Source organism: Eretmochelys imbricata, chromosome 20 (assembly GCF_965152235.1).
Source record: "Eretmochelys imbricata isolate rEreImb1 chromosome 20, rEreImb1.hap1, whole genome shotgun sequence".
NCBI classification, from domain to species: Eukaryota; Metazoa; Chordata; order Testudines; family Cheloniidae; genus Eretmochelys; species Eretmochelys imbricata.
The window spans coordinates 3763014-3787236 of NC_135591.1; the positions used below are offsets into that span (position 1 = coordinate 3763014).

Below are 24223 nucleotides of genomic sequence, written 5' to 3' on the forward strand. Positions count from 1 at the left end.
AATTGGCTATAGGCAGGAGGCCATTAAAGAGAGGTGGGGACACCCAATGGGGCGTGGTCTCAGTCCCAGCTTCTGAAGGCCTCGACAGCAAGGCAGTGACCCAGGCGGGGCGAGAGAAGGCACAAAACCGCTGTGCTTTTATGTGGAAGTTTCCAATTCAGAGAAAACAGCAGAGCTCTGTGGAGTGCTTTACAACGGGGATGTGCCCGGGTGCGAAGCAGCAGGCCTGGGAAAACAGCCATCACACATGGGCCAGCATCTGAACCGTGCCCTTCTGCGCCAGCTTCGCACACAGCACGGCAGAGGGAACCTGGGAGAAGCGGGCCATTTCTTTTGGTGAAATCCTGCTCTCTAGTAGGATCGTGTGACAGGTCCGGGGCAGCTGGACAGCCATGGATTGCCAAGGAATTGCCTGCCCCGCACATCGGGTACAGAGCAGTGTCGGGGCCTGCTCGGTATTTCACTCGCCTGGTTTCTGACCAGCCTCCAGTAGCGTGGTGAGTTTACATCATCATTGACCCTGGCCTCCTGAATGCGCCAACTCAAACAGCTAACATGCTAGCAGCAATCCAGAGCTCCACACACAAACACAGACACTGGTACCACACTGCTGAACACCACACCACGCAGGTAGGCTAATGATAACTGAGTGTGCCAAGCCAAGCCAGCTCCCAGCCACCCTGCAATGGCATTGCCATCTGGAGCCTCACTGCAGAACATGCTGACCAGAGAAAGCCCAAGTGACTCAAACGCTCTCACCAAAGGCGAGCAACAAAATCACCGAGGGGACACCTTTCTGGGCACCCACAGCTCCCATTCACCTGACTGCCATGTTACCTGGCACGCACACAGACAGGGCTTCTTCAGCGCTGCCCCCGTAAGCCACACGGACCCCAGGGCTCAAGGAAATCCCAGCACAACAGAGTAGCAAACAGTCGGGCTAAGCAAGAGGGGCATCTGACTGAGAGTCTAAAGGCTTTGCTGTGGGGTCCAACAGCACCTGCGTTCAGTGTACGTGATCGAAGGGGAATGAGTCGCAGCCCGAGAAGATGGTAGGACAGCCCTGAACCGAAGGAAGGGGGAAGCCTTTGTGCTATGTCAGAGCAAAGAGGCAACCGACTCCTAAGCGGGATCACTTCATTGCAGAGATCCAAGAACGAGCTGGAGGAAGCGGGAAGGGCACCGTGGGGAACACGATGAACTGCGAAAGCTACAGCTCTGACTGGACGACGGAAGCGGTTCGTTACGCAGGAGGCTGACGGAGGGTGTGTGCACACGTGCTAAGATGCGCACACTCTTTCGTTTCCCACCGGTACCACGTATCTGAAAGCCAGCCTTGTCCTCGCGGCTCCACTTTCCTGCTTACGTTAGACCCTCAGGTAGGCCACAAGAGCTCAGAGAAGGGAACCCGCTAGCTTCCTTGTGGGTGCTACAGAACGCGGCCGCCCAGTTCCCACTCCCACTTTGGAGGACATTCTTTTAACGCCCCTTCTGCCTGCTCCTGTGAATCAGCCAAACCCTTGACGCTGATTCAAGCGGAAAGACCCACGTCTCCCGCAAGTCCTGACCTACTTTCCAGATTTGTTGCAGAAGTGACTCCAACTTGGGTTGCTGCTTTTCAACTCGTTTTCAATCAAAGGCAGGCGATGTTCTCCCAGTTCCTGGTCTAGTCATTTGCACCGGAAACGCCAGCAAGATTCCAAATGCTAGAGACCGTAATCCTTCTCACGCTTGTTCGTGCGCCAGACCCGACATGTGACAGCTCCGGGCCACAACAAGATGCCACAACCCTTAGGCCATGCCATGGCGGCTACTCCTTGACTAAACCATGCCCTGCTAAAGGCTTCCGACCCAGAGGCCTGAGACTTGGGAGGAAAAGGACTTTGAAAGCAGGGCAGAGCACTAAAAAGAACATTGAACTCCCAGCTGGCGATATGTCACGATAAATCACCCGCATGATATTAGTCCATGCTCAGCCAGGGAAATTCACCCATTCTCTCTCCAGCTAGCAAGTGTGCTTTGGAAAGCGCCTATCTCCAGAGGATTGCAAAGCATTTTGTAAACATTACCCTGGGCGGTGGGAAAGGATCATTTCCATTTTACAGCTGGGAAAACTGAGGCCCAGAGACCTGCCCCCACATCCCAGCCTGCCCCCAGCCTCTCATTTCCAACAGGGTGGATCTGCCCCACCCCACCGTACCTGAGCGTTGATCTGAGCACTTGTCACCGCAGCAGGGATGACAAAGGCAAAGCCACCACTCAGCCCTGGCTTTCACTGCTCCTTTCCTCACCTTCAGCACACAGCTGGGGCAAGGGAAGCTGTTCCTGGCAAGCAGCCAGCATGATGGGAGTAGAATTTCAAAGTGGTGAACAGAAGCTCAGCCTGCAACCCCAGCACCAACCATGTCCAGTTAATGAGACTGTCTCCAGGGCACTCCCATTCCTGCTGCTATTTTGAGATGCTTTACATCCTGCAGGACAAAACCCTGAGGGTTTTATTGTTCCCTCAGTGCCTGCAGCCTGCACTTTCTGAGCGTTTTATTCCACAAATCCCCACCCCCGAAAACGCACCATGAGGCTCATGTACCTTCTGCAATTCCCCTGCTGAGCACGGCTCCCGCAGAAGGATAAACAGACCCTGCGCTCCCCATTTGCTTTTACAATTTGCTCTGGCCAAACTAGGTGCAAGACACAAACACTGAGAGTTTAATGGACACTTTCAGTCGGCGTCGGCCTTTTCCCCTGGGTAGCCTCATGCAGGCTACAAATCCAAGGTGTGGATTTCCTTGGGCCCAGGAGAGGGGGCCACAGCTGCATGAGGCATCACTGAAAAACAGGTTGGCCATGTCAGAGCTGCTCTCCTAGCAGAAAGAGAACTCATTCTAATCTGGACAGGGTTTGGCCAGCTGTCATTTCTCATCCTCAAAGCCGCATCTACACCAGGGCTTTTGGGAAACATTTTCCATTCGAGGAAGCAACGCCAGGAGCCTGCCTCCCCGTTTAATACCATGTTGCTTAGCCCTGGCGCTGGGCAGTTAGACAAGAAGGTGTTTAAAGTGTCAGCAGTCACAGAAGCCTGGCCTACACTGAGACTTCCCCAGTGTTAGCAACAGTGGGGTTTTGGTTTGATTTTTTGCCCAACCCCCTAGGGCATACAGCCAGAGCCAGACTGCTGAAATATACAGGAACCGAATTTGCTTCACTAGCTACAAGAAAAGCCATATCTCTTCGGTGGTGTGCCTGGCAAGGAATGCCCAATGGCATATTTAATAGAACAGAGTTCCAGGATGCCCCAAATATATATTTGTAGTTTGAAAATAAAATGCCAAGAGGTCATCTGATTTTAAACCACTCCTACCCCACTATCTTGCATTTAAGCAAACAAACGTGGTGAGCACCTCACACTAAAGGGAGAACAGTCCCTTTCTGACTACCAAGCTCAACTGTATTTAAAGCAGATAATCTCTCCAATTGCCACTAGACCCAATTTCAGTTCAGAAGAAAGTGATGAAAAAAAGCAAAGGGCCTCTTCAGAGATTTCCTTCCCCAAAGCCTTACACAACTTCTCCTTTGGGATGATGAAAAGGCCAGGAATAGAATTTAACAGATGTTTATGGGGGCAGCATTTCTAGAAGAGGGCTGTCGCACCTTCCTTGCTAGGAACTATTCTGAAAACAGTACCATTTTATGAAGCTTTCTGCTACCCAGATCTGCTGGAGTTTACGCCCAATACGGTACAGTTATGCAAGTCATTTGGGCAAAAGCAGCTTTGGAAATGATTTGGGATTGGCACACCCACTTATCACTGTCCTCTAACCACAACGCTAGTCAGAAAGCTGTTGCATTCCACACAACCTTACCGCATCAAACTCCGCCTGGTCGTCTTCTGGGAGATCGCTAGTCTCGTAAACATCTGGCTCGTTCCTGGCCTAGAAGCACAAATGCGTTATAGTGAGGACAGCTGGCAGTTCTGGGCAGACGCATCTCTTATTGCGAAGAATAGCATCCAAAGTGAGTGCCCGCCTCCCACTGCCAGGTGCACAGAGAACACGTCTGCTTCCAGGAAGTATATTAGAGAGACAAGGCGGGTGAGGTAATCTCTTGTATTGGACCAACATCTGTTGGTGAGAGAGAGAAGCTTCTGAGCTTACACAGAGCTCTTAGCTCACGAAAGCTCATGCTCTAATAAATTGGTTAGTCTCTAAGGTGCCACAAGTACTCCATTTCTTTTTGCGAATACAGACTAACACGGCTGTTACTCTGAAAGCTAAATACAAGGTGGAACAGCTTGTTTAGCACAAGCTGTTAACACATATTTCAAGGGACCATTCAAGGTGAAGTGGCCAGTTAAGACCGCATAGAAATAGAAAAATCCGGGGGGGGGGGGGGGGGGAGGGGGGAGGCTAGTGGGTTATAGACTGTTGTAATAAGCCATAGATCCAGTGTCTCTATTAAGTTCATGATTTTTAGTGTCTAGCAAAGTTATGAATTTGAGCTCCAGGCTCTTCATTTGCAGATGCTGTGCAAGTTTCCTTCAAGGACGAGGCCTGAGAGGTCAGATATGGAGTGATCGCTTTGGGGAAAAGTGTTCACCCACGGGTGAGTCTTTCATCATTTTTCTGGGCGAGTTCATTCGAGAGCATAGTGATTGTGTCGTTTCACCCACAGAGGGGCATTTGGTGCACTGGGCAAGGAACAGCACACGTTGTGATGGGCACGTGTAGGACCCATGGATCTTAAAAGGTGGGTTGTGGGGGTATTGAACATCCAGGAAGTACGTTGCTTCCTTCACAAAGGGAAACAGTTTCTAACATTTTGGGGAAAGACCTCAACTGTGCCAGCTGGTGCCTGGCACAGCCAATCATTAATCTGTGCACGTTCTGAAGTTTGGGCTAACCCAAATGACAGACACATCCCCATCAGGCCTTAGGTATTGTTTCATATTCTCTGTGTATATATAAAGTCTGCTGCAGTTTCCACGGTATGCATCCGATGAAGTGAGCTGTAGCTCACGAAACCTCATGCTCAAATAAATTGGTTAGTCTCTAAGGTGCCACAAGTACTCCCTTTCTTTTTGCGAATACAGAATAACACGGCTGTTACTCTGAAACCTATCTTAGAAACAGATTCCTATTTTCCACACCCCATGACAACATCACCCCAGAGCTAGACTAAGCAACGCCAGCAGTTCCGTACGTGTCTCTGCAGACAGCAGTCCCTAGCGGTCATCCAGTGCTTTTCATCCAGAAACCTCAAAGCACTTTGCAAAGGAGGGCCAGGTCGCTGTCCCCATTGTACAGATGGGGAAACTAAGGCACAGAGGGGAAAGCGATTTGCCCAAGGGACACTCAGCAGGCCAGGGGCAGAGCCAGGAACAGAGCCCAAGTCTCCTGGGTCCTAGTCCAGCGTTCTAGCCGTGTGTCCACCCGCCTCCCTGACGAGAGGTGGAACCCGCTGCAGCTGCTCAGGGTCCATTTACCTCATACAAAGGACTCGCCGAAACGCCAGAGCAGGATCCGCAAGCGCCGGCATTTCGGGGGGGTGGGAAGGGAAACCCAGGAAACCAGCTCCCAGGAGAACGGTGGGAAGCCCCAGAGCCTGGCGCAGGGGACGGGGGGGGCGGGGGGCTGGGAAATCAGGTGCCAGGGGAAGTGCTGGGCCCCGTGAGAATGAGACAGAGCAGCGCCCAGGCCAGCAGCGCCCTGGGGGGAGCTGGGCTGGGACTTCACCCCCTCACTCGCATCAAACCGCAACGCCCCATTCGGGAATCCCCCCCCAGCCCGGGGGGGGGGGGGCGGCGGGGAGAACCCAACAACACAGGGGGCTCCAGGGACAGAAGTGACCCCTCCCCCCATAGCCCCCCAACCACCCCTTCCCCCCAATCACCCCCCTCACCCCCCCAGCCCCCAATCACCCCCCTCACCCCTTTACCCCCCTCACCCACCCCTCCAGTTACCCCACCCTAACCTCCCCATCCCCCACCCCCCCAGTTACCCCCACAGCCCCCCCATCCCCCAGTTACCCCACCCTCACTTCCCCAACCACCCCACCCCCCCAGTTACCCCCTTGCCCCCCCAGCCCCCAATCACCCCCCTCACCCAGTTATCCCCCTCACCCCCAGTTAACCCACCCTAACCTCCCCAGGCCCCCAATCACCCCCACCCCCCCAGTTACCCCCGCAGCCCCCCTGAGTGACCCCCCCCCTCACTCACGATGCCGGGCAGCTCCGCGTACTTGGGCTCGGCCATGGCGGCGGGGCCGGGTCGGGGCCTGAACGGGAGTCGCCGGGGCCAGAACTCAGGGAGGAGCCGCCAATCTCGCGAGAGCGTCAGGGGAGGGCGGGGGCCGACGAGTTCCTGGCCGCGCGGGGCAGCCTGGGAGTTGTAGTCTGGGGGCGGATGTGGGGCTGAAGGGGGGAGATGTGGGGCTGGGGCTGTGAGGCTGGAGATGGGGAGATGTGGGGCTAGGGTGTAGGGTGGGGAGGGGGAGATGTGGGGCTGGGCTGTGAGGCTGGAGATGGGGAGAAGTGGGGCTGGGGTGTGGGGCTGTAGGGGGTATGTGGGGCTGGGGTGTGAGGCTGTAGGGGGGTATGTGGGGCTGGGGTGTGAGGCTGGAGAGAGGGAGATGTGGGGCTGGGGTGTGGGGCTGTAGGGGGGTATGTGGGGCTGGGGTGTGAGGCTGGAGAGGGGGAGATGTGGGGCTGGGGTGTGGGGCTGTAGGGGAGTATGTGGGGCTGGGGTGTGAGGCTGGAGAGGGGGATATGTGGGGCTGGGGTGTGGCGCTGGAGGGGGAGATGTTGGTCTGGGGTGTGGCGCTGGAGGGGGAGATGTGGGGCTGGGGTGTAGGGTGGGGAGGGGGAGATGTGGGGCTGAAGGGGGTATGTGGGGCTGGAGGAGGGTCCATGGGGCTGGTGTAGGGCTGGAGAGGGGGGTGTGGGCCATGTGGGTTGGAGATACAGATATGTTTGGGTGGGGAGGGGTGGGGGTATATAGTGTAGGGAGGATTTGGGCAGGGGGTCTGTAACAGGTGCAGTATTTGGAAGCGGGGTGTTGGGGTGGGGAGAAGGTTTAGGGGCATTAGGTGGGGCTAGGAAAGAAAGTTTGACTGTGTGGGGAGGGTGGCCATGAGGCGCAGAGCAAACGAAGTTGGTGTGGGGCTGGGGAGTGTAGAATGGGGGGTTGGGAAAGGATTGTGGGCTGGGATATATGTGGGGTCTGCGATTGGCATGGGCCGGGGTTGCGCCAGGCTGGCTGGAGAAGGGCCATGAGGTGGATCTGAGGAGGGGGCGGCAGTGAGGGGGTGGAGATTGGGACTGGGGAGGCTGTCAGGACCTGGGGGAAATGTGGCTGCATTCACACCCTGAGAACCACCGTGTAAGTGGGGCTCAGCACCACCCACATTGAAGTTTTATTGGGATGCCCCCCAGGGCAATAGCAGCCGTGGCACTGGGGCGCCTGCAAAGGCCCCGTTCTCTCCTTCCTCCCCCCGGAAAAACACCCCAAACCCTGTTACACCAAACTGACCCTGGAGCCAGTGGCACCATCTCCCGGCTTGGCCCCTACAGAGACAGTCATTGTGCCAGGCTGCCAGCTGCTGCCGTGCTGGGCCTGGGTGGAGGAGAGGGGGCTGAGCCTGCCTTCGAACTGGGGCCTTCGGAGAGGCCTGCCTGGGCTGGGTATTGTACCCGCCGTGGGTCTCAGCACCCCATTCTCAGCTGTACTCTGCATCTGCGGCTCCCACGGATTGCAACTGGGGTTCTCAGGGCTCTGCTTCTTTGGACATCAAGCTCTTGCTGCCAGTCCCGGGGCAAAATCTATCTCATCTCTCCACCCCAAATCTGTCTATCCCATACCTCCCCCATCTCATCTATCTATCTATCCACATCTAAGCATTGTGGTATCTGCGCTCCCATTTGCCCGGTACCCTTCCCTCTGCCACAAGGCGGGTGGGGGTTACTTCATTGGTTGCTTTTGTAGCCGAAGGGAAGACTTTTCCAGCTGGTTCCTTCTGATCCCAAATCTAATCTCCCTGACCTCTTTCACTCCAGGTGTTTTTGCACTGTACCCCCTGGGCGCCCCCCCCGCAGTGGTGCCGGAGTGCCTTGCAATATTAGAAAGCAAACAAAGAACAATCTGGTCCCCTCTCTCTCCACCAGGCAGCGGGGCCTGGGATGGGGGCAGAGGGAGCTGGACTGTACCAAGCCAAAGCAGTGAGGTGAAGTGCAGAAGCTGCTAGAATTGGGAGTTCAGACCACCAGCTCCCTACACATTCCTCCCACAGCTGCGTAGAGGTTGCAATGCAGAGCCCCGCTTTCCTGCCTTTTTGCAGACTGATTCCCATCCGCACCCCTGACTTCCTCCGGGCCCCCATGTTGCCCCAGCATAAAACTGACAAAGAGAGCCATGAAAGTGACTCAGCATCTTCACGCCTCCCACATGTCACAGCCCTTGAGACTCAAACCCAGACCCCCATGGGGCCTGTAAGTGGCAGATCCACCAGGTGACCCCCAAGCCAAGCCTCTACCCACATGCAGCATCCAGCTCAGCTCCCCTGGGAGCTCCACTTCCTTGCAGGTTTTGCAGCTCTGACTCAGGGCCTGCCCCGTAATCTAGCTGCTGCTTCCTCAGGTTTCAGTAATCTAGCTGCTGCTTCCTCAGGTTTCAGCGTGACTCGGATTCCTGCAGCTTCCCCACCCAAGCTTCCAGTAAGAGGATACAGCGGGGATGCCAGGGTGCAGTGTAGCTTGCTGGGTCCCCATATCCCGCAGGCCAGCGACACCCTTTACTGACGGGCTCAGAGGGGTTTCATTTCAGAGTAAAAGACCTATGAGCTAATGGAAGGCATTAGCATTCTCCCAAGGAGAATGCTAAATGGGAGGCAGCATGTTCTAGTGGATAGAGCACTGGACTGGGGCTCAGGACACCTGGATTCAATTCCCTGCTTCATCACAGACACCCTGTGCAAGTCATTTTCCCGCTCTGTGCCTCAGTTTCCCCTCCCCCCCACCCTAATTAGATTATACACTTGGCAAGGCAGGGACTGTGTCTGTCCAGGACTGTGTTCTACTTGGGGCCCTTTAAGTCTTATTGCAATTATAAATAAATAAATGGTCTAAGCTAACGATGGGGCTTCCACCTGCCCCCCACTCTTGTGGGACTGTTCTGCAGCCTAATATGTCTGCCGGGGGCAAAGGTTCCCTGTCTTAATTCCGCCCCTTTATTCTTAATGATAATCTCTTGGCCCCCCTTAGCGGATTGTCCTGTGCCTTGTATAGGGAAGGTACATTGACCCTCTTCCCACGGTATCTGAAGCTCAATCCACATGCCCCTGAGAGGCAGGGCAGGACTCTTATCCTCATTGTACAAATGGGGAAACTGAGGCATGGAACGGCTACGTGACTTGTACGTGATGAAGCAGGGAACTGAATCCAGGTCTCCTGACCCACTGGACCATCCCTCCTCCCTAATGTGCCCCTTTAGCTGTCACGTGGCCAAGTTACACGCATTCCTCTCCTCTGACCCCTGCCCGTAAAGGAATCCCTCTGGCCCCCGGTCATCCTTATTGCTCGTCTTTGAACTCCCCCGAAGAACTGTACCTCATCTGAGCCTACACATGAGACACACATGCCGACACAGACACGTGAATGCACACACAGACACACGGGTGCACACACTGCATGCACACGCAAGTTCACATGTGCAGACACACACATGCCCACACGCATGCCCACACACGCGTGTACATGAGGCCCCACGTTTTTCCAAGGCCCTCAGCCCCTGTTCGGCCAGGTGCTCACAAGGAAGCAGCCACTGAGAAGGATCAGACCGGAGGCTGCTCTCATGGCTGTGTCCGGGCCCAGCTGCGCTTCTGAGACCAGCCTCAGGCTTCAGACCTGGAATTTGGCTTCCTCTGCCCTTTGTCTCCCTTAAAACAGCAGCTAAACAAGGGAGGGGGGCGTCCAAATGCAAAGGGACCAGGTCCTCGGCACAGCTCCAGCAAAGTCAACCCCTGCCCGGCCGGCAGCATCAGCTGGCCCAGAGCGCGATTCTCGGGGCTCATGGAGCATGTAAGGCTGCAAGGGACCATTTGATCATCTGAGCACCTGGACAGCACAGTCTGGAGAATGTCTCCGGGTGACCCCTGCCCTGAGCTGAGGAACGTCCAGCCGGCTCAAGCACCTCCGGATGGCGGGACCCGCTGGGCACTGATGGCCTCCTTTGGCACTCACCGGGTTGCCCTGGCGCCTGAGGCCAGGAGCAGAGAGGAAGGGCTGGCTGTGGCCTGGGGGTGCCTAAGAACCCCACCAGGGCTGTGTGGCTCCCTTGTGCCCCATCTGACACGGGCATCTCGTTTCCAGGCCCCCCTTCTGAGTCAGCCCCCCCCAGCACTGGGACACCATGGGATCAAGGGAAGGTGGGTCTGCTGGTTAGAGTCCGGGTAAAGTCAGGACTCCTGGGTTCTCTCCCCAGCTCTGGGAGGGGAGTGGGGTCCAGGGGTTAGAGCAGGGGGCTGGGAGCCAGGACTCCTGGGTTCTCTCCCCAGTTCTGGGAAGGGGAGTGGGGTCCAGGGGTTAGAGCAGGGGGGCTGGGAGCCAGGACTCCTGGGTTCTCTCCCCAGCTCTGGGAGGGGAGTGGGGTCCAGTGGTTAGAGCAGGGGGCTGGGAGCCAGGACTCCCGGGTTCTCTCCCAGTTCTGGGAAGGGGAGTGGGGTCCAATGGTTAGAGCAGGGGGCTGGGAGCCAGGACTCCCGGGTTCTCTCCCAGTTCTGGGAAGGGGAGTGGGGTCCAGTGGTTAGAGCAGGGGGCTGGGAGCCAGGACTCCTGGGTTCTCTCCCCAGCTCTGGGAGGGGAGTGGGGTCCAGTGGTTAGAGCAGGGGGCTGGGAGCCAGGACTCCTGGGTTCTCTTCCCCAGCTCTGGAAGGGGAGTGCAGTCCAGTGGTCAGAGTAGGGGGCTGGGAGCCAGGACTCCTGGGTTCACTGGGTGCTAGTGGGTGAGTCACTCGCCCTCTCTCTGTTTTCTCCATCCCCACCATGGGTCTGGTGCTGGTTCCCCCAGCAGGTTGCCAGTCTCAGCAGATGATGCCCAGCGCCCAAGACCCCCCCTAACGCAGGCACCGGGCTGGGGGCCCTTTCCTCAGCCTGGCCCTCAGGACCCAGCGGTTTGGGGACAAAGGTACAGGGGCGGGCAGGAGCCTGGGGCCGGGACCAGGGCAGGGGGCGCGGGCCTGGCTCCAGGGACCCCTCCCCCGGCCTGCTGGCTCCCAGCCGGGCCCTGCCACCTTAAGCGATCCGGGCCGCTCCACCTTAAGGGCTGGCGCCGTGGCTAAGCCCAGCCCGGTGCTTGCGGCGGGCGCCGGGGCCGGGGGCTGGCGCAGGAGCGGGACCCGGCGCGGCTCACACGGGCGAGGCGAGGCCGGACCAGCGGGAGCGTCTCCAGCAGCTGCGCCCCCAGCACCCGCCCCGCGCAGCCCGGGCTGCAGGCAGAGACCCAGCAGGGACCCCAGCGCCCCCCCATCCCAGCGCCCACCCAGCGCCCCCCATCCCAGCGACCCCCCATCCCAGCGCCCGCCCAGCGCCCCCCATCCCAGCGCCCGCCCAGAATCCTCGGCCCTGCGCCCCACGACCCAGCGCCCCCCCCATTGCCAGCCCAGCCCCCCCCGGCCCAGCGCCCCCCCCCATTGCCAGCCCAGCCCCCACCGGCCCAGCGCCCAGCATGGCCGAGCCCAGCACGGAATGCAGCATCAAGGTGCTCTGCCGATTCCGGCCCCTGAACCAGGCGGAGATCCTGCGGGGGGACAAATTCATCCCCCTCTTCCAAGGGGACGACAGCGTCATCCTCGGGGTAAGTGCCCCCCCCCCCCGCCGGTGCGGGCCCCCCCCCCCAACTCCCCTCCTCCCCGCTGCGGCATCGGCCCCGGGCTGCCCGGCCGGGGGGAAGGGGGCCCCCCGTGCCCAGCGCACAAAGAGCTGGGGAGTTGGGGGGGTCCCCCCAGCCCCCCCCGAACTCTGCGGCTGCCGGGAGATGGGCTCCCAAGAGCGGGGGGCGGGGGGGGAGGCTGTATTGCGGATCCTCCATCCCAGCTGAGGCAACTGGGTGTGGCCAGCAGGGCTGGGGATTTGGCTACTGGTGTGTGACCCATAGAAAATCCCTGGCTTCCTTCCCCCCCCGGGATGGGGACCCCCCCCCCCTTTGCATGCAGACCCTCCAGCTGGCTCATTTCCCCTCCCTCACCATCTGTCCGTCCGTCTGTCTGTCTGTCTGTCCCTAGCCTGCAAAGCGGCCACCTCCCCCCCCCCCCCCCCGACCTTGCGAGGGTGAAAGGTGAACGCCCCGCCCTGCTCGGACAGGCTCGGGGCCTGGCGATGCCAGCTTGCCCCGGTGCCCCTGCGGGGTGGGGGGGGAGGAGCAGATGGTGCAGGTCGCGCGTGGGCTGCAGGTTGTTTACTTCAAGGCATCCGCCCCCCCCCCCCCGACGCGCTCTCTCTGCAGCTGCCCGCCTGGCTGGGGGGTCGAGGAGCCTGGGGTCCCGGCCTCCGGGAGAGAGCGGGCGAGGGCAGGGCGGGGCTCGGGGTCCCCGGGTGGGGTTGTCAAAATCAGCCCCTTGCTTTAGCCAAGAGCGAGGGTCGTGGGTGTAACCTGGGCTGACGCTCCAGCTGAGATGGGGGGGGCCCTTCGCGCCGGGGACCGAGATCAGGGGCCCCCGTCGCACCAGGTGCTCCAGAGACAGACCGTCCCTGCCTCCCAGAGCTCCCAGGCTAAGTAGACAAGAGGTTGAAAGGGAAACTGAGTCACCCAGCAGGGGAGGGGAACCCAGGGCCAGAGCCCAGCTGTCCTGTGTCCCAGTTAAGTGCTGTAGCCACTAGACCACGCCGCGTCCCCCGGTCTGGCTCTCTCGCACCCCAGCCCCCCCTTTGCCGTCTGACCGGAGCTGGGGAGCATCTGTGCCAAGATGCCTGCACTTTTCTCCTCCCGGCCTAAAGGCCCTTTCCTGCCCGTCCACGCGCCCAGCAGCGATGCCACCCGCCGGACGCATGGCTCTGTCAGCCCTGCAGGCCCCCCCCCCCCCCACATTGTGCCCGGCTCCAGACGACAACAGAACGGTCATTCCCCTCCCCCCATCTCCTGGTCTCCTTCCCGTCTGAGGCTGGGGAACGGCCGGGGGGTGGGGGTGGGGGCGTGGAGAGCCCGCCGGAGCCCAGGGAGCGCGCCGGGGGCCGCGCTGGCAGCCGGGGAGGGGAATCTCTCTCTGGGCAGGGATTAGGCCGCGGCTCCCGGATTAATGAGCTTGTCTGGTGACTGCCCTGCAGCAGCTGGTCCTGAATCCCGCAGGGGGAGCAAGCGGGATCCCCCTCCCGCCGCTTGCTGCTGGGTCGCACTTAGGGCCCCCGGGGGTTTGCATGGGGCCTGAGGAGGGGGCGGGGGGTTCAGGGAGGCCACCCCCGGGGCAGGAGCTGTGGGGCAGGAGGCTCTTGCGCCTGCAGGGACAAGATTGTGGGCCGGGGGAGCCGAGAGCCGAGGGGGGTTGGGCACCCTGCCGCGTAGCCGTGATACAGCCCCTGTCACCGGAGCGTCTGAGCCTGGCCGTCTGTGGTGGCTTTATCCTCAGCAGCTCGCACGCTGGCAAAGCAGCCCTCGCAGGAGACCCTACAATAACAAACCCAGCCCTTCTGGGAGCCCCTGCGATAACAACCCAGCCTGTGTGAACAGGACAATCCAGCCCTCACAACAAAAAGCCAGCCCCTGCAGGTGACCCTACAATAACAAGCCAGTGCAGGTACCTGGTGCAGGGGGCTGAGTGGATTCGTTATTATTTATTGAGCCCTGGCCAGGTGCATGATGGGAGTCAGTGCCAGGCTGGCAGCCCCCCCAATGTCCTGGCCGGTGTGGGTGCCCCCTAAAGGATGCATGAGGGACTAGCTGTTCCAGTGCTTTGGAGCTCGGCGGGGCGGGTTGGTGCTGAAGGTCGCAGGTTCTAGGCCCGGTTCCCCAGGTGGGCTGGGGGCGAGGAGGGGTCTGTAGCTTGCAGCCCAGGTGTTGGGCAGTTTGCAGAGCCCTGGCAGGGACGGGGCGCGCTGGCAGCTGCCAGCACCAGCCTGGGTTGAACCTTTCCCTTGCTTGTTGCGGTTCCGGAGCCGCTGGCTTTGGAGAGTCCTGGGGACCCTAGCTCTGGGGTATCGGGGCTGCAGGCGGACCAGTGAGTGGCACAAATACTCTGCTCCCCCTGCCCCCCTGTGGCATCGTGGGCGTAAGGGGTTTCTTAGCCATGCGGGGGGGATAAGGAAGGGCCTGCGTAGGTCTGGAGGGGCCGGGCTCCAGGAGGAATGAATGCCTGGGGAGTGGGGGCCATGAGCTAGGCTGGGTGTTTGGAGAGGGCTCCTCCGTGGGGGTGGGTATGGCGCTGCTCTGTCTGTGCTGCATTCCAAGGGCACAAGTGGGATGAGTTTGCTGGGCCTTGGCCAAGTTCCCCATTCGGACGCGTCGCCGCTTCTCCTCTGGGCTTGGCTTTGTTGGCATCTCTGCCCCGGAGTGAGCCAGGCTGCGGGAGAAAGGGGCATTGGCAGGAGAGTCCAGGGCTGGGCTAATGGGACTGCGGGTTGGGAGTGAGGGGCACCGGTAGAGCTGGGGGGAGCCCAGGGCTGGGCTAACAGGGTGTCACAGAGTGTGGGGAAGTCAGGGCCCTGCACCCCCCACTTCCTGCCATTCACCGTGACTCTCAGCCAGTCAGTAAAACAGAAGGTTTATTAGACGACAGGAATGTGGTCCAAAACAGAGCTTGTAGGTACAGAAAACAGGACGTCTCAGTCAGGTTCTTCTTGGGGGTTGGGGAGCCCAGACCCCGGTTCTGGGCCTCCCTCCGTTTCCCCAGCCAGCTCCAAACTGAAACCTCCTCCAGCCCCTCTTCTGGCCTTTGTCCCTTTCCCGGGCCAGGAGGCCACCTGATCTCTTTGTTCTCCAACCCCTTCAATTGGCACCTTGCAGGGGGGGGGCCCAGGCCATCAGTCCCCAGGAGACAGGGTGTCGGCCATTCTCTGTGCAGATCCTTGCACACCATTGCCCTCTAGGGCTCTGAAACAATCACACCCCCTTATCACCCCACCTAGATACTGAAGAAATGCCTAGGGGAAACTGAGGCACCCACACAGTATTCAGAGAGAACATTAAGAACAGTCCCTCTGCGGGTTAGGAGTGAAGGGCCCAGCTCTGGGCCTAGCTCCTGTATCGATAATGTCCCATGTCTCTTTTGAACTGGGGGTGGGGTCTGGCCCCTCCAAGAAGTCGGTTAGTCCCCTGGCTCTTCAGTCCCCAAACCCCCTCCCAGGGGTCCCAGCCCTGGCCCCCATGCCATCTGGGAAGCTGCTGTCCTGTCTTGGCAGACCTGGGCCTGGCCCGGGGCGTCTCCAGCACCTGGACAGCTCCCGGCGTGGGCCTGGCCTCTTTGGTGGGGGGAGGGGGGGAAGAGCCCTTCTGAGGCCTGTGTGTCCGATTCGGGAGAGGGGGAAACAGGCCTGCTCAGGAGACCAAGACCCCCCCCCCACGCTGCCTCGTCCCCCCTCCCCACAGGAGGGGCGTCCCTCCTGCCTGGAGGGGGGCTAATTTCTATTGAATGTTGTCAACCCACCCCCAGCCCTCTCCCAGCTGGCGCCCTGCCAGCCCCCACCCCCCGCCCCAAGGTTAACACTGCTGCAGGGAGAGGCCGTCTTGGCCCCAGGTAACAGGCCAGTGCTGTGGGGGTTGGGTGGGGGGCAGATGCTCTTCCCCCGGGTGGTGTCGAGCCACTGTACCATGCCCCATTCCTACTGCTGGGTCTGGAGCTTCTTTATCCCCCCCCACCAGCACCCAGGAGGCTGGGGGGGATGGGGGGTTGCCCTGCTCTACCAGGCGGGGGGGAGGGGAGGCATCCCTGAGCTCCTGGTTGTGACCCCTCCCACCATGTCCTGCTCCGGCAGGACACCCTGAGTCTGGTGCCCTCAGCCCTGGGGGAGCCCCCAGCCCCCAGGGGTGGGCACAGGCTGGGGGCAGCGAGCCAGGAAACAAGCCTCCCTGCTGGGCCTGGCAGTGGGAGAAGCACCAGTCAACTCAGCCTCACCCCCTCAGTGCCAGGGAGGGAGGGGGCCCAGAGCGAACTGGGTGGGGGGTGAGGATTGGAGACACGTCTCCCGTGCCCACCCACTGGGGCCCAAGGGGGACCCTCTGTGATGGTTTCTCTATGGGAGAGCCCAGGGCTGGGCTAGCAGGGGGCTGCGGGTCGGGAGTGAGGGGCACCGGCAGAGCTGGGGGGCCCAGGGCTGGGCTAGCAGGGGGCTGCGGGTCGGGAGTGAGGGGCACCGGCAGAGCTGGGGGGCAAGCTGGCACTGTGGTATTATTTCCTTGCTTTCCCGAGCACAGGAGGCCGGGCTGCGGGGGGGGGCGGGCTCGGCCTGGGGGCCCACGGGGCGAACCCTCTGTATTGCGGGGATGGGGTGGCGCCAGCCTGGCGGGGGCTGGGGGTCTCTACCTGGGGACTGACCCACCCCGTTTGCTTCTCCCCAGGGCAAGCCCTACGTTTTCGACCGCGTCTTCCCCCCCAACACCACCCAGGAGCAGGTGTACCATGCCTGCGCCATGCAGATCGTCAAGGGTGAGCAGGGGAGGGACTGGGGGCAGCCCAGCGTGGAGTTTAGCAGTGGGGGGAGGACCGGGGGGGGGCAGATCCAGGCTGCCGGGGGCGGTGGAGGGTGAGGAGGGGCTGGGGGTAGGGGGAAGGGGCGGGGGTGGGGGCACGGGAGGAGGGGCAGGGGGAAGGAGGGGGGCAAGGGGGAGGGGCACGGGGAGGGGGCTCTCATTTACCCCTGTCTCTTGCAGATGTGCTGGCCGGGTATAATGGCACCATCTTCGCCTACGGGCAGACATCGTCGGGGAAGACCCACACCATGGAGGTGAGACAGGCGGGGCTGGGAGGGCAGGGTGATGCCCCCCCTCCGGGGTGAGGGGCTGGTGCTGCGGGTGTTGGGGGGGGCTCAGTTAGCCCCTTGGCCTCTCCTAAAATCTGCTGGGAGGGAGGGAGGGGGCTGGAGCTGGGCCCCCTCCCCAGGGAGACTGGGCCCCACGGCTGACCCCCCCCTCCTCTTGCCCTCAGGGGAAGCTGCACGACCCCCAGCTGATGGGCATCATCCCGCGCATCGCCCGTGACATCTTCAACCACATCTACGCCATGGACGAGAACCTGGAGTTCCACATCAAGGTGAGCGGGGGCCGGGGGCAGGCTCTGGGGTCAGAGCTGTGGGGGAGGGGGTCTGGGGGGGCTCTGGGGTGGGAGTCATGGGGGATCAGAGCCATGGGGGGAGAGTGGGTAGGGGGCTCTGGGGGAATTTGAAGAGGGCCTCAGATCAGGGTGGGGGGCAGCACTGGGGATCTCTGGGGTGGAAGAGGATGGGGAGGTTTATGGGGACCTGCAGGGGGTGATCTGGGAGGCCCGGGGGGGGTTCCTATGGGCTCATTCTCCCCCCCCCCCCCGCCCTGGTCTGTGCTCACGTGGCTCCATCTTGGTCTTTCTCAGGTTTCCTACTTTGAAATTTACCTGGACAAAATTCGGGACCTGCTGGATGGTGAGTGACGCCCCCCCAGGAGAGCCGGGGCAGGCACAGACGGGGCTGCCCCCTGGGGGGCTCAAGAAGCGGGGTGCAGAGGGGGCTGCTACTGCTGCTTCCTGAATGGCTGAGCTGGGGGAGCTGGTCAGGGGGTGCTGCTGGGGGCCCCATGTGATCCCCAACCCCCTCTGCCCTGGGGGCCCCTCTCCGGTCCCCCCAGGCCCTCCCCCCATTCCAGCTTGGGCCTTTCTTTCCCCAGTGACCAAGACCAACCTGTCGGTGCATGAGGACAAGAACCGGGTGCCCTACGTCAAGGTGAGGGGGGGAGGGGGGTCCCCTCGTGTGGGGAAGCAGGTGGGGGGCTGTGGAGGGGCGGGGAAGGGGACTGAGGGAGCTGCCAGAGGGTTGGAAGAGAATCCCCTGCTGCGTGGAGGAAGCCGGGGGGTGGGGGCGCAGAGCAGGGGACCCCTGTGGGGTAGGGTGAGGAGCCCCCAGTGTGAGGTGGGGAGGTTGGGGCCTGATGGGGGTGAGGAGGGGCTGTGAGCGAGGGCCGCCCTGAGGGGGGTGGGGGGATGAGGAGTCCCCCGTGCGAAGCTGTGGGGGTGGGGACTGGGGGGGTGAGGGCCCCCTGTGTGAGGTTTGGGGGGGAGGGCTGCCCTGAGGGAGGCTGTGGGGGGAGAGGGCCCCCCCACCTGAGACTGACCCTCCCCGCTCCCCCGGCAGGGCTGCACTGAACGCTTTGTCTCCAGCCCGGAGGAGATCCTGGATGTGATCGACGAGGGCAAATCCAACCGGCACGTGGCCGTCACCAGTGAGCAGCTGGGGCACCGGCGGGGGGGCCCCGGGGCTGGGCCCTGGCCTGGGAGGTGTCCAGTCCCGGTGTCCCCATCAGCCCCGGCCCCCAGGACTGGGGAGTGGGGGGGGGCTGGGCGAGCGGATGGGGGCTGGGGCCCTGCTGACTCGAGGCTGGACAATGGCTGGACACTGTGCCCGGGGCGGGGGCTCTGCGCCCAGGGGAGACAGGGGGGCTCTGTGCCCACGGGGGGCCAGTGCCGGCAGGCCTCCCACCCCTGCGTCTCCCCCCAGACATGAACGAGCACAGTTCCCGCAGCCACAGCATCTTCCTCATCAACATCAAGCAGGAGAACATGGAGACGGAGCAGAAGCTCAGCGGGAAGCTCTACCTGGTGGACCTGGCTGGCAGCGAGAAGGTGCCAAGGCCGGCGGGGCGGGTGGCGGGGGCAGGGAGGGGCAGAGTGTCCGGGGGCGGGAGGGGCTCGGACATCCCCCACCCAGCTTCGGAATCTCTGCCCGGACACCTGGGTCCCGGGCGAGAAGGCCCTGCCCCCACGGGGGTCTTGGCTCATCCCTGCAGCCGAGACCCCATGTGCGCCATGGCTCCCCGCCTCTGGGAGGGCGACGCCCTGTGGCGGGATGGGAGCCCCCCCCCACTCCCCGTAACCGACACCCGCTCTGCCGACAGGTCAGCAAGACGGGGGCTGAAGGGGCCGTGCTGGACGAGGCCAAGAACATCAACAAGTCGCTGTCGGCCCTGGGCAACGTCATCTCGGCCACTGGCGGAGGGGACGGTGAGAGATGCCCCCTCCCCACTGGGCTCCCCCCCAGGGCTCCTCGGGGTGGGGATCCTCCTGCCCCCCACCCCAGAGCTGGAGTTCAGGGTCTCCCTCTCGGTCCAACCCCGACAGGCTCCCCTCCTTTCTCCCCACCTCCTCTGGGGGACCTGAGCCTGGCTACCTCTTGTGCCCAGGGCACCCATCCCTCCCCCCAGCCCCTCTGTGTCCCAGGGCGCCATTCCCACCCCAGGGTGCCACTCCCATAGCCCTCCTCTGCCCTGGGCATCCCTCCCCGCTAGGGCACCCGTCCCTCCCCCCCAGCCCCTCTGTGCCCCAGGGTGCCCCTCCCATCCCAGGGCACCCTCCCATAACCCCCCTCTGCACCCCTGCTGCCCTGAGGTGCCCCCATGATGCTTCCAGGGTGACCCAAGGTGTCGGGGCGAATCACTCCCACTGCTCACAGCCTGAGAGTGGCTGTGCCCACCGGGGGAGACCTGCCCAGGCCTGCCGGTCGCTGGTGACCCACACGCCCGGCTGGGGGCTCCGCAAGCCCCCCTTTCCCTCTGCAGGCTGGCGAGTCCCACGGCCACCGGGAGATGGGTCTCCCGATCTCTGCAGCAACGCCCCCCAGCTTTCCGCCTTCCCTGCCGTTCAGCCCCTGTCCCCCCAGGAGGCCAAGCCCAGTGTTGGGTCTCTGGTAAAACCAAAGTGGGAATTTTCTGTCACTATTTTGTATGAATCCTGGGCGTGCCTCAGTTTCCCTCCCCCCCCCCCAACCTAGGCAGCCATGCCTTGGAGGGGAAACAGGAGCACATCGGGGTCAAAAAAACTGTTACCGACTCTTCCCGCTTCGTCCCAGCGCCGCCCCCCCCCCATAACTCCCCTCCTGCGCCTCTTGCAGAAGAGCTACGTGCCCTACCGGGACAGCAAGATGACGCGGATCCTGCAGGACTCGCTGGGCGGGAACTGCCGCACGACCATGTTCATCTGCTGCTCACCCTCCAGCTACAACGACGCCGAGACCAAGTCTACCCTCATGTTCGGCCAACGGTACAGGAACCTCGCCAGCGGCCCTGGCCACCTGCTACCCCGGGGGCGGTGTCCCGCTGGCAGGGCCCGCAGGCCCCTCCCTGTGCTGTCCCCCGCTGCCCCCGGGGGTCTCCCTGCTTGCTGGGCCCGCAGGCCTCCTCCCCGTGGGGCCGCCCGCTGCCCTCCTGCTACCCCTGGTGCGACTCCCCCACCCACCTACCTGTGTGTGCTGGGCTCTGGCACTGTGAATCCCCCTGGATCCGCCCCCCACCCCCGCAGCCAGTCACCGTGGCCCCCCACCTGGAAGGGAGCCTGGAGTGGCCCTAAATCTGCTCAGGAGCTGCCGGGGCAGGTGCCGGGAGAGGCTGAGGGCCGGGCTGGGGTTGCTTGGTTCCCCACGTCGGGGTGTTCCGGATTCAGGGAGTGGGCAGAGCCGGGGTTGGGGGGCAGAGAACCAGAGGGGGGCGCTAGGAGGAGTTCAGGGGAAACCCTAGCTGGAGGGATCATTGCGGCCGGGGGATCAACTCCCTGGGGGGCTCTGGCCCCGGGAGGCAGCGCTGGAGAAAGGAGAGTTGGGGGCAGGGCTGTTTTGTGGGCCCCATATGAAAGGGCCACCCCTGCCTCCCCTCCAGGGCCAAGACCATCAAGAACACCGCATCGGTGAACCTGGAGCTGACGGCTGAGCAGTGGAAGAAGAAGTATGAGAAGGAGAAGGAGAAGAACAAGACCATGAAGGAAACGATCGGGAAGCTGGAGGCTGAGCTGAGCCGCTGGAGGAATGGTGAGGCCGGGCCGGGGAACCCAGGCGTCCGGGTGGGGATGGGGAGAGCTCACTCAGCCACTGGAGGAATGGTGAGGCTGGGCCAGGGAACCCAGGCATCCGGGTGGGGAGGGGGAGCTGACCCTGCTGCTGGAGGAATGGTGAGGCCCAGTTGGGGGACCCAGGCATCCAGGTGGGAGGGTGGAGTTCACCCAGCCGCTGGAGTAACAGTGAGGTCGGCCCAGGGGACCCGGGCATCCGGGTGGGGAGGGGAGCTCACCCTGTTCTGTGGGGAGGGAGCTTCGTTCTCCAGGGCTGAGTTTCTGGCTGTCCCTGGGAGCTGGTGGGTGGGTGGGGGGTCCCCTGTTTCGGTTCCATGGGGTTACCCTGCCCCCCCCCCACGCCCCCAGGGGAGAATGTGCCAGAGACGGAGCAGCTGAGCGAGGAGGAGAAGCCGGCGCCCGACACCTGTGACGAGACGCCCGTCAACGACAACGCCTCGTCCATCGTCATCCGCATCTCCGAGGAGGAACGGCGCAAGTACGAGGAGGAGATCCGCAAACTGTACAAGCAGCTCGACGACAAGGTCAGCCGGGACTTCCCCCCCCCCCAGTGCCCGCTGCCCCCCCCAGTGCCCACTGCCCCTCCCGTGCCCCCTCCCCTCCTGCAGCCCCCGCCCATGCAGGGAGATGCCAGGGCACACAGACCCCTGGGTGCACTGTGCCCCCCCGGCCTCCCCACTGCAGGCTTTCCAAGACCCAGACCTCTCTGGGCGCAGCACCCCGCCCCGCGAACCTGCCAGCCAGTACAGGCCAGAGAGCCCGCCCGACACCTCCATGTTTCCAGCCCCTTCTCTGCCCTCTGAGCCCAGGGGTGCCGCGAAGCAGATCGGGGGGGTGCCCATGGGGCGGGTGGCTCTGACCCTCCCTTTTCCCCCTCCCGCCCCCCCCCAGGACGACGAGATCAACCAGCAGAGCCAGCTGATGGAGAAGCTCTCGCAGCAGATGCTGGAGCAGGAGGAGGTGAGAGCCCGGGCGGGGGGCGGAGAGCGGGGAGGGGGCTGGACCCCAGGGGAGCGCCCCCTCTTCTCCTGGCGGGGGCTCCCTGCCTGACTGGCTGTGCCCCCCCCCCCACGCCCCCAGCTGCTGGTGTCGACGCGGTGGGGACAACGAGAAGGTGCAGCGGGAGCTGGGCCGGCTGCAGGTGGAGAACGACTCGGCCAAGGAGGAGGTGCGCGAGGTGCTGCAGGCTCTGGAGGAGCTGGCCCTCAACTACGACCAGAAGGCCCAGGAGGCGGAGGAGAAGGGGCAGCAGAACCAGCTGCTGGTGGACGAGCCTGTCCCAGAAAGTGGTGAGCTGGGGTGGGGGAGGGCCCTGATCCGGGGCCTGATCCAGGGCTAACCCGCGCTCCCCCCGCAGAGCACCCTGCTGGCCCTGGAGACGGAGGAGAAGGGGCAGCAGAACCAGCTGCTGTGGTGGACGAGCTGTCCAGAAAGTGGTGAGCTGGGGTGGGGGGCGCTAAGGGCATCGAGCGGGGGGGGGGCCCTGATCCGGGGCCTGATCCAGGGCTAACCCGCGCTCCCCCGGCAGAGCACCCCTGCTGGCCCTGGAGACGGAGCTGCAACGCCTGCAGGAGTTCGGCACCCCGCCAGCGCAAGCGTGTGGCCGAGGTGCTCAACGGGCTCATGAAGGACCTGAGCGAGTTCAGCGTCATCGTGGGCAACGGGGAGATCAAGCTGGTGAGAAGGGGGACGGGGGTGGGGAGGGCAGGATTTGAGCAGGGAGGGAGGGTGAAGGAGGGGCTGGACTGGTGGGGTGGGACAGGCAAAGGGCGGCTCCCAGCTCCTCCCCCCGCCCCCAGCTGGTGGAGGTCAGTGGGGAAGGGGGATGGGATGGGATGGGATGGAGGGGGCAGAGGGCAGCTCTCAGTGGGGTGGGGGAAGGGGGACGGGGGTGGGGGGGATGGGGTGGGGGGACAGGAGGGACGTGGGTGGGGGGAGGGGGCGGCTCTCAGCGGGGTGTGGGGAGGGGCACGGGAGGGTAGGGGGACGGGGGTGGAGGGAGGGGGAAGGGGGCGGCTCTCAGCGGGGGTGCGGGGGAGGGGGACAAGGTTATGGGGAGGGGGATGGGGGCAGGGCTGGCTCTCAGCGGGATGGGGGTCGTGGCACGGGGGAGGGGAGGGGAACGGCGTGGGGGGGGGGGCCGGGGGCGGCTCTCAGGGGGGGGTGCGGGGAGGGTGGCCGGGGGCGGCGTCTCAGCTCCCTGCCCCCCCAGCCGGTGGAGATCAGCGGGGCCATCGAGGAGGAGTTCACGGTCGCCCGGCTCTACATCAGCAAGATCAAGGCGGAGGTGAAGGGGGTGGTGAAGCGATGCCGCCAGCTGGAGGCGCTGCAGGTCGAGTGCCAGCGGAAGATGGCCGTGACGGGCCGGGAGCTGGCCGCCTGCCAGCTGCTCATCTCCCAGGTGCGGGGCGGGAGCTGCGGGATGGCAGAATGGGGGTGGTGCCTTGCTGGGGGGCAGGGGTAGGGGCCCTGGGCTGTGGTCCTGAGCAGGGTCTGGGTGTGATGGGGCTGAGGGGCGGGTGTGATGGGGCCGGGGCCATGGGGCTGGGTGCGATGTGGTCGGGGGCGGGTGTGATGAAGCCCTGGGGCTGGGGCCAGGTGTGATGGGGCTGTGGCTGTGGGTGGGTGGGGTGGGGCCGGGGCCATGGGACCATGGGGCTGAGGGCGGGTGTGATGGGGCCGTGGGGCTGAGGGCGGGTGTGATGGGGCCGTGGTGGGTGTGATGGGGCCGTGGGGCTGAGGGCGGGTGTGATGGGGCCGTGGTGGGTGTGATGGGGCCAGTGGGGCTGAGGGCGGGTGTGGGTGGGGCTGGATGTGATGGGACCAGGGCTGGATGTGATGGACCAGGGCGGGTGTGATGGGCCGTGGGGCTGAGGGCGGGTGTGATGGGGCCGTGGCAGGTGTGATGGGGCCGTGGGGCTGAGGGCGGGTGTGATGGGGCCGTGGCAGGTGTGATGGGGCCGTGGGGCTGAGGGCGGGTGTGATGGGGCCGTGGCGGGTGTGATGGGCCCGTGGGGCCGAGAGGGCGGGTGTGATGGGGCCGAGGGCTGGATGTGATGGGGCCGAGGGCTGGATGTGATGGGGCCGAGGGCGGGTGTGATGGGGCCGCGGGGCCCCCCGGGAGCTCGGGGCCCCCCGGGAGCTCAGGGCCCCCCGGCTCCCCCGCAGCACGAGGCCAAGATCCGGTCGCTGAGTGAGTACATGCACAGTGTGGAGCTGAAGAAGCGGCACA

The 24223-nt window shown here is 63.0% G+C and overlaps 2 protein-coding genes across 2 annotated transcripts in view; one reads left to right on the top strand and one right to left on the bottom strand.

The window, feature by feature from the left end:
- DCTN2 (dynactin subunit 2) overlaps positions 1 to 6345 on the bottom strand; it is a 28177-nt gene extending 21832 nt beyond the window's left edge. The window contains exons 1-2 of the mRNA XM_077838187.1: positions 6213 to 6345; positions 3861 to 3929 (exon numbers count right to left, since the gene is read on the bottom strand). Coding sequence (XP_077694313.1) covers positions 3861 to 3929; positions 6213 to 6248 — 105 coding nt within the window. The 5' untranslated portion in view covers positions 6249 to 6345. The remainder of the gene's footprint in view (positions 1 to 3860; positions 3930 to 6212) is intronic.
- A 5366-nt stretch (positions 6346 to 11711) lies between these two features.
- The window catches only part of KIF5A (kinesin family member 5A), a 20249-nt gene continuing 7737 nt past the window's right edge, over positions 11712 to 24223 (top strand). The window contains 20 exon segments of the mRNA XM_077838888.1: positions 11712 to 11840; positions 16530 to 16617; positions 16842 to 16915; positions 17116 to 17220; positions 17536 to 17584; positions 17826 to 17881; positions 18290 to 18377; positions 18653 to 18777; positions 19050 to 19139; positions 19141 to 19155; positions 20042 to 20190; positions 20802 to 20950; positions 21340 to 21515; positions 21883 to 21951; positions 22072 to 22089; positions 22091 to 22280; positions 22522 to 22574; positions 22576 to 22668; positions 23204 to 23392; positions 24160 to 24218. Of these exon segments, the coding sequence (XP_077695014.1) occupies positions 11712 to 11840; positions 16530 to 16617; positions 16842 to 16915; positions 17116 to 17220; positions 17536 to 17584; positions 17826 to 17881; positions 18290 to 18377; positions 18653 to 18777; positions 19050 to 19139; positions 19141 to 19155; positions 20042 to 20190; positions 20802 to 20950; positions 21340 to 21515; positions 21883 to 21951; positions 22072 to 22089; positions 22091 to 22280; positions 22522 to 22574; positions 22576 to 22668; positions 23204 to 23392; positions 24160 to 24218 (1964 nt within the window).